We start from the raw sequence: 17,887 nt of genomic DNA, 5'->3' as shown, positions 1-17,887 counted from the left end.
GTGGCACTAGAGTGTCAAACAGGATGGCACTTCAAAAAAATAGTCCCCAAACAGCTCATGATGCAAAGAAAAAAAGGGGCGCAATGAGGTAGCTGTGTGACTAAGCTAAGCGACCCAAGTGGCCGACACAAACACCTGGCCATCTAGGAGTGGCACTGCAGTGTCAGACAGGATGGCACTTCAAAAAAATAGTCTGCAAACAGCACATGATGCAAAGAAAAAAAGAGGCGCAATGAGGTAGCTGTGTGACTAAGATAAACGACCCAAGTGGCCGACACAAACACCTGGCCCATCTAGGAGTGGCACTGCAGTGTCAGACAGGATGACACTTCAAAAAAATAGTCCCCAAACAGCTCATTATGCAAATAAAAAAAGGGGCGCAATGAGGTAGCTGTGTGACTAAGCTAAGCGACCCAAGTGGCCGACACAAACACCTGGCCCATCTAGGAGTGGCACTGCAGTGTCAGACAGGATGGCACTTCAAAAAAATAGTCCCCAAACAGCACATGATGCAAAGAAAAAAAGAGGTGCACTGTGGTCGCTGGATGGCTAAGCTAAGCGACACAAGTGGCCGACACAAACACCTGGCCCATCTAGGAGTGGCACTGCAGTGTCAGACAGGATGGCACTTCAAAAAAATAGTCTGCAAACAGCACATGATGCAAAGAAAAAAAGAGGCACAATGAGGTAGCTGTGTGACTAAGATTAGCAACCCAAGTGGCCGACACAAACACCTTACCCATCTAGGAGTGGCACTGCAGTGTCAGACAGGATGGCACTTCAAAAAAATAGTCCTCAAACAGCTCATGATGCAAAGGAAAAAAGGGGCGCAATGAGGTAGCTGTGTGACTAAGCTAAGCGACCCAAGTGGCCGACACAAACACCTGGCCCATCTAGGAGTGGCACTGCAGTGTCAGACAGGATGGCACTTCAAAAAAAATAGTCCGCAAACAGCACATGATGCAAAGAAAAAAAGAGGTGCAATGAGGTAGCTGTGTGACTAAGATAAGCAACCCAAGTGGCCGACACAAACACCTGGCCCATCTAGGAGTGGCACTGCAGTGTCAGACAGGATGGCACTTCAAAAAAATAGTCCCCAAACAGCTCATGATGCAAAGAAAAAAACGGGCGCAATGAGGTAGCTGTGTGACTAAGCTAAGCGACCCAAGTGGCCGACACAAACACCTGGCCCATCTAGGAGTGGCACTGCAGTGTCAGACAGGATGGCACTTCAAAAAAATAGTCCGCAAACAGCACATGATGCAAAGAAAAAAAGAGGCGCAATGAGGTAGCTGTGTGACTAAGATAAACGACCCAAGTGGCCGACACAAACACCTGGCCCATCTATATGAGGGGCCGTTCAAGTCAAAATTACAGCTTTCTAGATATAACATATAGCTAATTTTTGCTTTATGGATATGATGTATGCTGAGATGGATATGCCGTATGCTGAGATGGATATGCCGTATGCTGAGATGGATATGATGTATGCTGAGATGGATATGACGTGTACTGAGATGGATATGACATATGCCGAGATGGATATGATGTGTGCTGAGATGGATATGACGTATTCTGAGATGGATATGACATATGCCGAGATGGATATGACATATGCCAAGATGGATATGACATATGCCGAGATGGATATGATATGTGCTGAGATGGATATGACATATGCCGAGATGGATATGACGTATGCCAAGATGGATATGACGTATGCTGAGATGGATATGACGTATGCTGAGATAGATATGGGATATGACATATGCTGAGATGGATATGACATATGACAAGATGGATATGGACTATGCTGAGATGGATATGACATATGGTGAGATGGATATGACATATGCCGAGATGGATATGACGTATGCCGAGATGGATATGACATATGGTGAGGTGGATATGACATATGCTGAGATGGATATGACATATGCTGAGATGGATATGACATATGCTGAGATGGATATGACATCTGTTGAGATGAATATGATGTATGGTGAGATGGATATGACATATGCTGAGATGGATATGGATTATGCTGAAATGGATATGACATATGGTGAGATGGATATGACATATGGTGAGATGGATATGATGTATGGTGAGATGGATATGACATATGGTGAGATGGATATGACATATGGTGAGATGGATATAACATATGGTGAGATGGATATGACATATGGTGAGATGGATATGACATATGGTGAGATGGCTATGGATTATGCTGAGATGGATATAACATATGGTGAGATGGATATGACATATGGTGAGATGGATATAACATATGGTGAGATGGATATGACATATGGTGAGATGGATATGACATATAGTGAGATGGATATGACATATGGTGAGATGGATATAACATATGGTGAGATGGATATGACATATGGTGAGATGGCTATGGATTGTGCTGAGATGGATATGACATATGGTGAGATGGATATAACATATGGTGAGATGGATATGACATATGGTGAGATGGATATGACATATGGTGAGATGGCTATGGATTATGCTGAGATGGATATAACATATGGTGAGATGGATATGACATATGGTGAGATGGATATAACATATGGTGAGATGGATATGACATATGGTGAGATGGCTATGGATTGTGCTGAGATGGATATGACATATGGTGAGATGGATATAACATATGGTGAGATGGATATGACATATGGTGAGATGGATATGACATATGGTGAGATGGATATGACATATGGTGATATGGCTATGACATATGGTGAGATGGCTATGGATTATGCTGAGATGGATATAACATATGGTGAGATGGATATGACATATGGTGAGATGGATATAACATATGGTGAGATGGATATGACATATGGTGAGATGGATATGACATATGGTGAGATGGATATGACATATGGTGAGATGGATATGACATATGGTGAGATGGATATAACATATGGTGAGATGGATATGACATATGGTGAGATGGGGATATGACATACACTGAGATGGCTATGGACTATGGTGAGATGTGGGGATATGACATACACTGAGAAAAGCACATGATGCAGCCAGCCAATCACAGCTCTCCTATATAAGCAGTGGTGCTGGCTGGGAGGAGGATCAGTATATAGTGTGGAAGAGCTGTGAAGTGGATCTCTCTCTAGGTGGCATTGTCAGCAGCAGAGAAGTGTTACTGAGGCACATTGCAGAGCAGCTCATCTCCTGCCTCAGGCTGCCTGACCCCTTTCTAGGTACTGTACCATTGGGGTGTGTGCAGGTGGGAATGTCTGGTGACAAACACTACCCGAAGAGGGGCTGAGGGGGAGACCAGGGGTGCAGACACATGACACACAATGAGCAGCTAAGCATTTGCAGATCAGCTCAGCTAATAGTTGTGGTTTGCAGGGCAGAGTGTGGGAAAATGTAATGTGCAGCACTCACAGGAGGACAGACACTGAGTATAGGGGAGGGGGAAGCTGTATGCATGAGTGACAAGCTTCCAGTGCCAGCACTCATGGGTTGGGGAGACATCCGCAGGGCAGACTGGCCATCAGCCGAGGTACAGAAGCTGCCTTAGTTTCAGCAGTGGGATAGCATAGCAGTCTGCAGTAATAGCGGCCGTTGGAAGCTCCGCCCCTTGCCACGCCCCCTCATTGTAGATCAGGCTATGGTCTGGTAGAGGAAGTGGTTAACCTGCCCCAGTGTCTTGGCGCGATTTCTGCGCGCCATGTGATGTTGCAACAGCATACACAAAGCGCAGCAGCTGCAAGTGAGGTGAGTGGTGACTAGTGATCCTCCTGAGAGTGTCTGGCAGCGTTTAGACCTTGCTCATGTGGAAGGCAGGATAAGTTGTGGTGCAGCTGTCTGTGTCCCGCCCCTGAACTAAGGCAGAACACTCGTGCTGGCTCTGCTTAACATTCAGTGTCTGGCCCCAGACTGAGCCAGCCGATCATAGAGTGAGCTGCTGTGAGGTAAAAGCCCTGTCCTCCTCTGCCTGCTCAAGTGCCCATCGCCTGAGTCACTGGCTGGCTCCACGTGGTGTGTGCTGGCTCCCTCTGTAAGAAACAAACAGGAAAGCCAGGTACAATAGGGAGGAAGTGTACTGAGGATTGGAATAACGAGGGAGGGAGGGGGGGGGGGGGGGGGGGGGCTGTGTGTGTACAGAGGAATAGGGGGGGGGGGGGCTGTGTGTGTACAGAGGAATGGGGGGGGCTGTGTGTACAGAGGAATGGGGGGGGGCTGTGTGTGTACAGAGGATTAGGTATGGTGGGCTGTGTGTGTGTATAGAGGAATAGGGAGGGGTGCTGTGTGTGTGTACAGAGAAATGGGGGGGGGGGGGCTGTGTGTGTGCAGAGTAATAGGGAGGGGGGCTGTGTGTGTGCAGAGTAATGGAGGGGGGCTGTGTGTGTGTGTGTGTGCGCGCAGAGGAATAGTGGGGGGGCTGTGTGTGTGTGTACAGAGGAATAGGGAGGGGGGGGCTGTGTGTGTGTACAGAGGAATAGGGAGGGGGGGCTGTGTGTGTGCACAGAGGAATAGGGAGGGGGGGCTGTGTGTGTGCACAGAGGAATAGGGAGGGGGGGCTGTGTGTGTGCACAGAGGAATAGGGAGGGGGGGCTGTGTGTGTGCACAGAGGAATAGGGAGGGGGGGCTGTGTGTGTGCACAGAGGAATAGGGAGGGGGGCTGTGTGTGTGCACAGAGGAATAGGGAGGGGGGCTGTGTGTGTGCACAGAGGAATAGGGAGGGGGGGGCTGTGTGTGTGTGCGCAGAGGAATAGGGAGGGGGCAGGCTGTGGTTGTGCAGAGGAATAGGGAGGGGGGCTGTGTGTGTGTGCAGAGGAATAGGGAGGGGGGCTGTGTGTGTGTGCAGAGGAATAGGGAGGGGGGCTGTGTGTGTGTGCAGAGGAATAGGGAGGAGGGGGGCTGTGTGTGCAGATGAATGGGGAGGAGGGGGGCTGTGTGTGCAGATGAATGGGGGGCTGTGTGTGTGCAGAGGAATAGGGAGGGGAGACTGTAATTTGGGCTTTTCTGGGGGTAATATGGGGGAGGTGTGGCCTGTAAGGGGTATTCAATTAGTGCAGAGTTTTTCAGCTAGCCAAAAAAGCTGCACTATTCGACCATCTGTATTCAATTGCGTGCGTTTCCAAAATCCTTTTCACCCATGTGGTTTCACTTTTCTCTTAAGTCCCATTGGATATTGGGGAACTGTATTTTCTCTGACGTCCTAGTGGATGCTGGGAACTCCGTAAGGACCATGGGGAATAGCGGCTCCGCAGGAGACTGGGCACAATTAACAAAGCTTTAGTACTACCTGGTGTGCACTGGCTCCTCCCACTATGACCCTCCTCCAGACCTCAGTTAGGATACTGTGCCCGGAAGAGCTGACACAATAAGGAAGGATTTTGAATCCCGGGTAAGACTCATACCAGCCACACCAATCACACCGTATAACTCGTGATAATATACCCAGTTAACAGTATGAAATATAACTGAGCCTCTCAACAGATGGCTCAACAATAACCCTTTAGTTTACAATAACTATGTACAAGTATTGCAGACAATCCGCACTTGGGACGGGCGCCCAGCATCCACTACTGACTACGAGAAATAGATTTACCGGTGAGTAAAATCTTATTTTCTGTGACGTCCTAGTGGATGCTGAGAACTCCGTAAGGACCATGGGGATTATACCAAAGCTCCCAAACGGTGCGGATGACTCTGCAGCACCGAATGAGAGAACTCCAGGTCCTCCTCAGCCAGGGTATCAAATTTGTAGAATTTTGCAAACGTGTTTGCCCCTGACCAAGTAGCAGCTCGGCAAAGTTGTAAAGCCGAGACCCCTCGGGCAGCCGCCCAAGAAGAGCCCACCTTCCTTGTGGAATGGGCTTTTACAGATTTAGGCTGCGGCAGACCAGCCGCAGAATGCGCTAGCTGAATTGTGCTACAAATCCAGCGAGCAATAGTCTGCTTTTTTGAGTGATCTTTCCTAACAGCGTCTTACACGCATATTGGAAAGAGCCGCTCCAGCAACTCTCTGCCTTCCACATATAACCCCAAAATCGGGTCTGGTCCGGCCTTGTCTGTAATAAAGGAACGTAACAGCCTTAATACTATAAGTTTGGTAAGGCAGAGAAGCAAAGGCAACCAGAGGCCAGTTTCCAAACCAGAGGCCATCAGTATGTTGGCGCAGGTCTCCTTCTGGCTGATTCCAGAAGTATAAGGGGCCGACTTCTTCCGTTTGCACAGATTGATAGCAGTCTACAAGTAGATGCCTGGGTAAAAGAAGCAGTATCTCTAAGGTTATATTTTCACTTCTGGAACCATTCTCCTAAAAGGTAATCGGTTTCAGCCCATCTCGGGTAGAGGCTTAGGCGAGGGTTTTGCATTAAGCAATTCAGAAAACGTTTTGTCGGGAATTGTCATTCCAGTAACCCATGCACAATGGAGGGTTTATTCCCACCTGGGTCCAAAACAATCCCTCGCCCCATTATCAATTTCAAAAACAGAGAAATTTGGGTAACACGGTTCACGTGGAGGCAACTCCATAGTTTGGTGAGGAGCCAATATAATACATGGTATTCCTGGATAAGTCATGAATTTTACCTTCAGGCTCCTATAACGCTGTCCATTAGTGTTATCTCAAGGTTTACCATCCTTCAGCAAAAACCTTTTGGGTTAGCCACAGTCCAAGAGTACCAAAATGATTATGGCAATTTATCTCCGTTAGTAGAGGTTAAGAAAAATTTCCATACCTTGACCACCTTCCTATCCTGACACAAATACAGGAAAGGTTCTGTGTCATCTACAACATACAAATAACTTGTCTGCTGAGACATGTGTGATTTGTAATTGGGATCATCTCTGGTTCCATAACATAACTCACGGTGGGGCTATACTGAATTTGAGTTTGCAGAAAATAGTTACCTCGGAACAAGATATCCAAGGAAAAACTAGGAGAGTGGTTACAATGTCAAACAATATTGATTTGCGCAGCAATGCGAATTATGGGTTTGATGGTGTTAACAATACACATGAGGCCGTGGTCATAATTCCACTCAAGACTTTTCCAGTATCTCCTCCATCTAAGGCCGCATCACACTGAATATGTCCAATCTCAATGGTGTTGTAAATTAAGCAGTGTTGTACCTGGTTAAATTCACCGTGTGCAAGACCGTCTGAATACCAGGTGGTGTAGACGGGCTAGATGGACAGTATACAAACAAGTACTGTTACTGGCAAAAAAAGGTAAGTAGTAGCCTGGGGGCTACAGACATTCCATCTAGATGAGAGGATACCTTTTTCTTTTTGGTATCAGGTGGAGAAATCCTGACAACAAATACAAGTCTTCTCGACTAAGGAGGTAATTTCTCTGTAAAATTATGATTCTCTGGATTATGGACCATAAAAAAGGTGCCTGCTAATAATTTTATTAGCACTTCAGGCCATATACTGTGTCCTGTCTTAGGTACGAGATATTCCTAAAGGAAGATTGGTCCAGATCTGCAAGTATTAGGAAATGGCAGTAGTGTACCTTAACTTTTAGACAGGAACACGGAGATAAATATCGAGGAAGGAGTTAAATCACATACTATAATGTGCAGAACTCCATCTTCCAGCCTTGTCCTCAGGGTTTGTTCAGAGAGTCCTAAACTACAGAGCTGATTTCTCAGTCAACACACCATTCAGGTAAATGAATGGGCTTTGCACCCTAAAGTCATTTTAGACTGGGGTAGACAAATGGGCTTGTCCAGAGATAATTCTCATGGTGTCCCATCTGAACAAAAGCCATAATCTTTTCAGTAACAAAACAGTGATCTTTGTGGATATTTTTTTAATGGAAATTTATTTCTCTTATGTGTTTCTCAAATCATCCTGTTACTCAGAATAGTGAGGAAAACGCAATAAAGATGCCGGGATCCTAATAAGCCCCGGCTTGGCCCAGAAGGTCTTCGTACACATATCCGCAGAAAATGTTGAATACCTTTTACTGTTTCTTCTACGGCCAGACTAAGACAGGGTCCTTGATTATCACAAATATCTGGATCAACCATTTTGATGGCGTGGCTTTTGAAATCTAAATACTGAGGTCCAGAGGATTCTCACAAATGCTCAGAGCAAGGAAAAACTTAATTAACTCTTATTTATCACCAAATGTGACAAGCTTATATGCATTGGTGCAATAAGAGGTATGGACCCGAAATCTTGCAGATTTTCAAGGGTTTTTTCCATTCCTTCAAACAGGAATAGATAAATGTTTAGCGGTGGCTTCCTTGGGAATACAAGTGTCAGCATTTGACTCTATGGTTCCGAAAAGAAAAATTCAAAATTGCAGAATGTTTGCACTTTTTCCCAGGGAATGCTGCGCATTCAACCTTCCCCTTTTCCTACTACAGGGTCAGGGAATCTAAATCTAGTCCTCAAAAGCCTGTCAAGTTGCTCTGTTTAAACCACTAAGAGAAGTTGATTTTAAATGGTTGACCGCTAAAGTTCTCGTTCAGGTGACTATGGCATCAGCTAGAAGAGATTCAGATTTAGGAGCACTTTTCATGCTAATCTATTCTGATAATATCCAGATAAAGTAGTTCTCAGAACTGGGTCTGGGTATCTTCCTAAGGAGTGATCTATATTCCACCTTAAAGATAATATGGTCCCTGTTTTTCAGGAATCTGGATTTTCTGCGGGAGATGAGTCGCTGGACATTAAGTACCTACATGGATTGTACCAGTGCCATTAGAAAGACAAATTCTTTTCATCCTCTACGGTTTTCACAAGAGGAGATGGCCTGTTACTAAACAGACGCTATCAAGATGGCTTCGAATGACTATTTCAGAAGCATATTCTTAAGCTGATCTCCCTGTCCCGGCTAATGTCTCTGCTTACTTTACATGTAAGGAAGGTCTTTCATGGGTAGCACAATATTGTGCTTGAGCAGAACAGATATGTAAGGTAGCTACACGGCTTCCAATAAACACAATCAATCAGACATTATGCCTGGGATATCTCTGCCTCTCATGATGCTCAATTCGGGCGTATGGTTCTCCTATTAAACCTGGAGTGTCCCCACCACTAAAAATTACTTTGGTAAGTCCCAATGTTATCCTGTGGATTACCTGTGAACCCTGCCGGAGAAATGTACGTTCTGGTAAGAATTTACCGTTGATGACGTTATTTCTCCTAAGTCCACAGGTTTCCACAGTGATCCCACCCTGACGCACCTGATTTGAGAATCTGTATACTCACTAAACTCTTCCCTATTGCATGGAAGAGTGTGCATGTGGGTTTTTTTGCTTGAATAGGGTTCTACATAATGCTTCTGTATACGCTTTGTAAACAACTGATTTGACTGAGTCGGTGGTCAGGATTATATGGACGAGCCCGGTGCATTCTGGCAGGCCTGAAAGCTAGTGATCGTTTGGTGCCAATCCGCTGTCACTCCATCATATCCAATGTTATCCTGTGGATTTAGGAGAAATACCGTTATCAGCGGTAAGTTCTTACCATAACGTATATTTCTGTTAGTGGGAACATTGTGTAGACCCTGCACCACTTGTTCTGTGGACTTTCTTTTGCTACATAGCAAGCAAATATCAGGCTAAAACCTGGGTCACATGTTCAAAACAGCATACACACTAGATCAAATACATTATTATATCTTTATGAAGCACAGCCAACGTGATTATACCATGTGACCAATAATCAGCACCCATCTGTGCATGCACAGTATACCAGGCTGATCATTGTATATTGTGCTTCCAACTTTATTGATAGTTGAAAAACTTGTGAATTAGCTGATAACTCAGGCACAATTACCTGTGTGTTTCAAAGGTTCAGAGGTAAAAAAAAAGTTATCAATGCCCCCACAACCCTTACTGATTACCATGGTGTTTTATTACTGTGGCAGAGCATGTGTTTATTGAGAGGGGCTTCATGCCAAAAAGCACATCCCTGTGAGAGATGTGTGCTATAATAGTTAGGTAATATCTCCCTCTCTCTCCCTCAATGAATTTCTCTCCCTGACACTGTTTCCCTCTCTCCCCCCCCCCCCCCCCCCGACACCCTCTCTCACTCTTCCTTTTTCCATTAACCCCTCTCCCTATTGCTCTGACACCCTCTCTATTTCTCCCTGACCCACTCCTTTCCCTCTTTCTCACGTTTTCTCTTACCCAGATACCATTTCTCTCTCACTGCCAGGGGAGGTATTTGTGGGTGCATGGATTGAGGTGTGGTGGGCCCAGACATAGCCATGTACTGTGCCCCAAGGTCTCTGTTGCCAACTCTGTGACAACTACTGCATGTTTCATATATTTACAGGTACAAAAATGAATAATCATTCAAAGGCAGTGTGTGACATCATACATGCTTTGCTGTCAAAACCTGATCAGGTTAATGAGCTGGGGCAAATGCTGGATTCTGGAAGGCAGTCTGAAACAGGAAACCAGAGACCAGAAATGCCTGTCCCTAGGGCAGATTTATTTCCCACTAGTTCAACTAGGTCACATGGAGTAGAAAATGAAGTGAGAAGTCTATTTTCAAGGAAAAGTCCACAATTTCATTATACAAGAAGTTCTGTGAGGAAAAGAAATGCTTATCCTGCAAAAGCAACGCAAAGGTTAGTTTTAAGTGTTTGTGTTTTTAAAGTTTAAAAAATTGTTAATTGGAAAATCAACATTTGTGTTTTTTTTTGTTTTTTTTTTTAATAGCAATGTCAGGGGTCCACTAACATTCATCAAAGAGCTTATTCTGCTTTCTGGACCCAATATCGATAATGTTTTAAAGCAAGGAAAAAAACAAGAACTGCATGAAGTGGGGCACATAGTAAACGCTTTTGAATTCAACAAGTATTGGAGTGAAGAAGAAGTATATGAGAACGTGAGGAAGGCGTTCTCCATGAAACTTGAAGACGACATAGAGTATGTGTTTTTGTTTTGTTTTTTTTTAATTTCCCAGGTAAAAAGTTTTAATTTATATATGACAGTACATTACAGGTTGAGTCTCCCATATCCCAAAAGTTTGAGACCAGAAGTATTTTGGATGTAGCATTTATTTTTTTCCAAATTTTTGACCATAGATCTGTTGGTGGGACGCAAGTCTAAACACATAATGCATGTGTTTCTTATACATAGTTATGCAAGCCAGAAGTTAATTTAACATGTTTTTTTTTTAATATTTTGGGCATGATTTAAAGTTTGTGTACATACTAAAAAATAAATATATATATATATATATATATATATATATATATACACACACACACACACACACACACACACACACACACACACACACACACACACACACGGTGCTTCATCACACACACCGTCGCAAGGGGCTACGCCCCCTTAACCCTTGCATGCCTTTCTGGGGTTTAATATTTGTGTTATATGGACTATTACCTGCATTCCTTTGTTAGTGGTTAAATATTGCACAATGAAAGGGTGTGCGATGGTGAAGGAGGCGCAGCCCCTTGCGATGGCGTGAACAGCACCTGCAGGCCACAATGTACAGAATGTAGCGGGTGCGGGGGGTACTGCGGATGGTGTCTGTAGATGCTGCAGATGGAGGGGGGGCGGAAGTGGGGGTGGGGCCCGGATGGGGAAGGGTTGGGAGGTGCTGCGGGTGGGGGATGCAGATGGGGGAGGGGTCCGGAGGCACTGCAGGTGGGGGAGGGGCAGGGGTGCCATGGGTGGGGGAGGGGCAGGTGTGGGGATGTTGCAGATGGGTGAAGGGTTCCGGAGGTGCTGTGGGATGGGAAGGGGCGGGAGTGCTGCTGGTGGGGTAGGGGTCCGTAGGCGCCATGGGTAGGGGAGGGGCAGGTACGGGTGTTGCGGCAGATGGGGAAGGAGGTCCGGAAGTGCTGCAGGTGGTGGTGGGGCAGGTGCGGGGGTGCCATTGGTGAGGGAGGGGTGGGTGAGGGGGGGACCACGGATGGAGGAGGGTGTCTGCAGATGCTGCGGGTGGAGGAGGGCAGGTGTGGGGGAGACATATAAGGGGTGTGAATGGTGGAGGGGGCTTGGAGATTGCTGGGGGTGGTGAAGGGGCGGAGGAGTGGGAGCCGCGGGTGGTGTAGGGTGTCTGGAGGCACAGCATGTGGGGGAGGGGTGGAGTGCCGCATGTGGTGGAGGGGAAGGTGCGGAGGTGTGGTGCATTGGGGAGAAGTCTGGAGGTGCTGCGGGTACTGTACCTGCCAAAAAGGTAGTTGGAGGGTATGCAGTAACAGGGCCAGGACAGGGGTGACGGGGTCAGGACAGGGGTGACGGGGCCAGGACAGGGGTGACGGGGCCAGGACAGGGGTGACAGGGCCAGGACAGGGGTGACGGGGCCAGGACAGGGGTGACGGGGCCAGGACAGAAATGACAGGGACAGGATAGGGGTGACAGGGTCAGTGTAGAGGCGGCAGGACCAGGACAGGGGTGACAGGGCCAGTATAGGGTTGACAGGGCAAGCACAGGGGTGACAGGGCCAGGATAGGGGTAGCAGGGCCAGGATAAGGGTGAAAGGGCCAGGATAAGGGTGAAAGGGCCAGGATAAGGGTGGCAGGTCAAGGCCAGGGGTGACAGGGACATGACAGAACACAGGGCACGGGAGCGATTGGTATTAGGGACAGAACAGTGGTGACAGACAGATGTGTCTTACCGGAGTCACTGCTGCTGCCCGTCCGCATCACTTCCCCCCCCCCCCCCCCCTCCTCAGTCACACACCGCAGACCTCGCGCAGCTGCCGGGCACTGTGGTAAGGTGAGACTGGGAGTGACTGTTTAGCCCCCAGGAGATGCTGCGGCTGGAGGGAGGAGGGGGTCATAGCATGCACGTGGCGTGGACCTCACGGCTGCTGGGCACTATGGTAAGGGGAGACTGGGAGTGACTGGTTAGCTCCCAGGAGACGCTGATCTGGAGGGAGGAGGGAGTCAGAGCCTGCAAGCAGCGCGGACTTCTGCAGCGCTACCCGCCGGCTAAAGTGTGTGAAGGAGCTGGGCGCAACTCACTGCGGGTGGCAGCGCTGCAGCTAGCGGTGGGGTCGCAGGGGCTGGAGATAACAGGCAGTACGGAAAGTGCACAGCGGCTGGTGAACCACAAAACTACAGCTAAGAAGCGTGGAGTGTGCCAGAATGTGACGCTCCTCCCCGCCAGAGAGACCCTGCTGAGTATGCTGATGTGGGGGTCAAGTATGGCACACCCCCATACCTCCCAAATGTCCCAATTTTTGCGGGACAGTCCCATTTTTTGGGGTCTGTCCCACCCGCGGGTCGCAGTGTCCTGCGGTGGGGGGGGGGGGGCAGTTGGAAAGCTCCTGTACTCGCTGTTCTGCTTAGCAGAGCAGCGGTGAATAGTGGAAACAGAGGGAGAGGGGGCATCAGGGGGTACGGATTAAGGGGGGGTTCCAGCAGCAGAGCCGGATTAAGGGGGGGGGGGCAGGCGGTACGTACCGTTGGCCCCACAGTTGTAGGGGCCCCCCCCCGGCTCGAGTAGCTCTGTCCCAGCTCAGAAGCTCCCCCGTCCTGCCAGCAACAGCGGCAGCATTGTGCTACAGTCAGCGCACGCTGCTGCGTATTGGCAGGTCTGTGGTGTTGCATGGAGGCAGCAGTCTCCCTGCTTTCTTCTGCCTGTGCGGGTGTGTAGGGGGAGCGACCACCTCCTCTGGATTTACCCCTAGCTGAGGGGCCAAAATCCCATTTAAAAAACAAAACGGAATTTGCATAATGGGGCGTGGCCTCGCGTCCCACGATTAGGCCACGCCCCAACCCACAGCAGGCACAGCAATGAGATAGGGCTCCCCTGTCTCAAGTACCCTGTGCCCCCCGGACTCATAATCAGCCCCTGGGGGCATGCCAGCAGCTCACAGAGCGCTGGGCATGCCCCCTCACTGACGAAAACGGGGCCCTCCCGCAAAGCCACGCCCCCTTTTCGCTGTGTGTGTGTGTGAAAGCTGGGAGGTATGCACCCTGCCTGTGCCATGTCCATACTATCTGCTTCTGCAGCTGCTCCTAGTGTCCTATAGATTTGGCCAGATCTGTGACTCATTTGACTAACTCCGCCCACTGTTGTGACTCCGCCAAGCGTTAGCAAATGAATCACAAGATCTCAGATCTGGGCTATTATATAGGAGATATTTTTTGATCCCATATTAAATGGTAATCAAATAACTCATGCATTAAATACAAATAAAGGTTGAGTCTTTTATATAAAAAAATAACTCCAAATAATCTGAAATACAGAATTCTTTAAGCTACACTGAGCTAATAACACCTTTGCTTTCTGATAGTTCAATATATAAAAACTTCATTTATTACACATAATTTTTGATATTTTTCAAACTTATCGTCAGGCTTTAAGAGATATTCAGATCTCTATATATGAGATTTTATATATATATATATATATATATATATATATATCTATATATATATATATATATCTATATATATATATATATATATATATCTATATATATATATATATATCTATATATATATATATATATATATATATATTATACATTTTTTTTATTTTGTTATATTTGATTTTAGTTTAATTATATTTATGATTATGCATTTAATTTACCCTTTTGAGCTTGAAAATTATAATCCTTTTAAATTTGAGAAGATTATAAAAATATTAACATTCTGTATGTGTAGTTTTACTTTAATTGTAAATATTGTCTTTTAGAATACACATGCTGATGCCTTGCCACAACAAACTTGTTAAGCCACTACTAATGGAAAATCAGCGTTTGACAGGTCTAATGATTTCCAAAATTTTCAAGCAGAAATCTGTTTATATCCAGCCTTCCAAAGAACTTATATACACTGAAAATTCAGATCAAGACAATGTAAGTTATTTGACTTGTAAGTTTTTATTTAAAGCATGCCTATTGTCTAAGTGTGGGATATGTGATATGTTGCATTACTTTATTAATTATATTTTAGGATAGAAGCTCAATTGAGCAAAGTGAAAAATTGCCTGAAGATACTGCAAAGAACTGTGAAACATTTGTAAATGAAGACTCCATACTGCAATTTATTAACCAAACCGTTTCCCCTGAGGACCAAGTTTTATCCTCCGTGGAAGAATTGGAGAAGAGTGTCCTCTCCCACAACACTCCTTATGAGCCATCTAATTTGGCAAACAGTGTGACCACCCAGGGTACTCAAAATATTGTTTACCAAGACAATGAAAACACAGTCAGCCATTTAGTGCCATCAACATTTGAAGAGAATTACAGGTAAGCATCCATTTATTGGATAGTAGTAGTACTGAAGGCAATGTTGTTTTAAAAACATGACAAACTCTATTATTATTATAAATATATATATATATATATATATATATATATATAATTATTTTTTTTAATTAAACCTTTTCACTTGTTTATGTACAATTAGTCATTCTTCCCAGGGAGGGCAGTGTCTGGTGGCCCCAACCCATGGTGCAAGGATGGGGGTGGTGTGAGGTGAAGTGCTTTAATTTTCCTTTTAAAGATACCACAGTGCTGGCTTGGCACAGTCTGTTCATCTACTGCCTGCCATTTTCCAATGCACTCAGTCTTCCCTGCAGTAACATCAACTGATAATCCTCAGAGGTAAGTGTTCAACATGATAGTATGTGAAGCTGGCAGTTTTTTTTGTTATTTTTAAACCTATTCATATACTTTGTTGAGCCCTTACCTCAGAGGCTTGTCAGTTGCCTTTACTGCAGGGGTGACAGAGCACATCTAAAGACTGCAGAAGACAGATAAACAGACCGTCCTACTGCTAGGCCGGTACTGTGAAGCCACAGGGAGTGGAAGACACAGGAAAAGATAAATGGAGGAAGGTTAGCGAGACACATGGGACAGTGGGGGTTACAGAGAAATCCTACATAAAACAGCTAGTTACAGTCTGTATTATAGTCAATTCACATATTCAGAACTGTTTGATGTCTGAACCCAAATCTCAATTCAAAAATCAGCTATCTAATAGCTAATAAATGTAAAAAAAAAAAAATCTAAATCAATCTGTATCGTATTTAAATCTTTGCATGTAGTTTTTTAGTCTGCGTTATGCCTTTATTTTGTGAGGCAATGTAGACTATTGATGTTTGCTGATAAAATAGAGTACTTATTGTAGGCTCACCATGCTTTGTATTTTGTTTTATTTTTCTATTATATTTGTTACATTTGCAGTGTGATAAAATTTACCTCTTGCAGACATTACACAGAACTTTTTAACGATGTCCTTCCGCATTCTGATGAAGACATCGCATGCACTGAAGAAAGTCTAGATCACAATCAAAATACAGAGTGGAACAGGTAACATTTTTCTTTAGCGTTCTTTCCGAAACAAGCAAAACGTTTTTTATTATGTGTCTTTTTATATATGTATGTACAGTTGTGTATGTATGTATAATATAGATCAGCATGGATGGTGTAGTGGTTAGCATTACTGCCTCCCACAGCACTGAGGTCATGGTTTATATTCCCACCATGGCCCTAACTGTGTGGAGTTTGTGTATTCGCCCCTTGCTTGCTTGGGTTTCCCTCTGTTTCTCCGGTTTCCTAACACAATCCAAAAATTTACTGTAGGTTAATTGGCTTCCAACAAAAGTAACCCTAGCATGAATGTGTGTGCGTGTACATGTGGTAGGGAATAAAGATTGTAAGCTCCACTGGGGCAGGGACTGATGTGAATATTCTCTGTAAAGCGCTGTGGAATATGTGTGCGCTTTATAAATAACTGGTAATAAATTGTGTATGTGTGTATATATATATATATATATATATATATGTATATGTGTATGTATGTGTGTGTATATTGCAGTGAAGAACTGGCACTCCAAACGAATCCACAATGGAAATAAGGCCCAGGTGCCCGTGTAGAGAAAATTGCATGCGGAAACTGGAACACTGCACTCACAGGTCTTCATACACATGCATTCAGCAGACTTGACAACAGCCGATTACACAGCCATGTAGTGACATCACTACATGGCTGTGTAATCTGCTGTTGTCAAGTCTGCTGAATGCATGTGTATGAAGACCTGTGAGTGCCGTGTTCCAGTTTGTGTGTGTGTGTGTATATATATATATATATATATATATATATATATATAATTAATATATATATATAATTAATATATATATATATATATATATATATATATAATTAATATATATATATAATTTATATATATATATATATATAATTAATATATATATATATATATATATATATATAATTAATATATATATATATATATATATATATATATAATTAATATATATATATAATTAATATATATATAATTAATAAATATATATATATATATGCACACGGTGGGGGATAAAGCGACTGATGGTGTCTTAAAATATTTCAATAAAAGTGGATCTAGGAGATATATAAAAATATGTACTATATTTATAAAGTAATGAGTAACCAGATCGAGTGGATCTATAAAAAGTTAATTTATTAATACATTAAAACAGACAGTTATTAAACAGCTAGACTAAAATTTGAGCAGCAAATTTCTTAAAAAAATTGGGATAAAAAGTAAAACAGACACAATGCAAATTAATACCAAATTAAAATGTATGTTAAAATATGTAAAACAATTTTAACTTAACTTGGTATGAGGTCACTGCCAGGTAGCCCAACGCGTTTCGTCATTCAGACTTCATCACCCCTTGATGAAGTCTGAATGACGAAACGCTTTGGGCTACCTGGCAGTGACCTAATTTTTAACTGGTATTAATTTTGCATAGTGTCTGTTGTTTTTATCCCAATTTTTTTAAGAAATTTGCTGCTCATATTTTAGTCTAGCTGTTTAATAACTGTCTGTTTTAATGTATTAATTAACTTTTTATAGATCCACTCGATCTGGTTACTCATTACTTTATAAATATAGTACATATTTTTATATATCTCCTA

General features: G+C 44.3%; 1 protein-coding gene across 2 annotated transcripts in view; it reads left to right on the top strand.

Moving 5' to 3' along the window:
* Positions 1-3,842: 3,842 nt before the first annotated feature.
* Positions 3,843-17,887, top strand: part of LOC135050991 (uncharacterized) — a 30,529-nt gene continuing 16,484 nt past the window's right edge. Inside the window, exons 1-6 of one of the 2 annotated variants that reach the window (XM_063957202.1) lie at positions 3,843-4,072; positions 10,300-10,597; positions 10,689-10,898; positions 14,652-14,814; positions 14,912-15,207; positions 16,171-16,272. In XM_063957202.1, the coding sequence (XP_063813272.1) occupies positions 10,308-10,597; positions 10,689-10,898; positions 14,652-14,814; positions 14,912-15,207; positions 16,171-16,272 (1,061 nt within the window). In that variant the 5' untranslated portion in view covers positions 3,843-4,072; positions 10,300-10,307. Of the gene's footprint in view, positions 4,073-10,087; positions 10,598-10,688; positions 10,899-14,651; positions 14,815-14,911; positions 15,208-16,170; positions 16,273-17,887 lie in introns of those variants that run through there. The other variant, XM_063957201.1, reaches the window with a different exon arrangement.

This window comes from Pseudophryne corroboree, chromosome 2 (genome assembly GCF_028390025.1).
Source record: "Pseudophryne corroboree isolate aPseCor3 chromosome 2, aPseCor3.hap2, whole genome shotgun sequence".
Taxonomy (NCBI): Eukaryota; Metazoa; Chordata; class Amphibia; order Anura; family Myobatrachidae; genus Pseudophryne; species Pseudophryne corroboree.
Note: the sequence above shows the minus strand (reverse complement) of the source record. Positions and strands in the feature narration are given on the sequence as shown.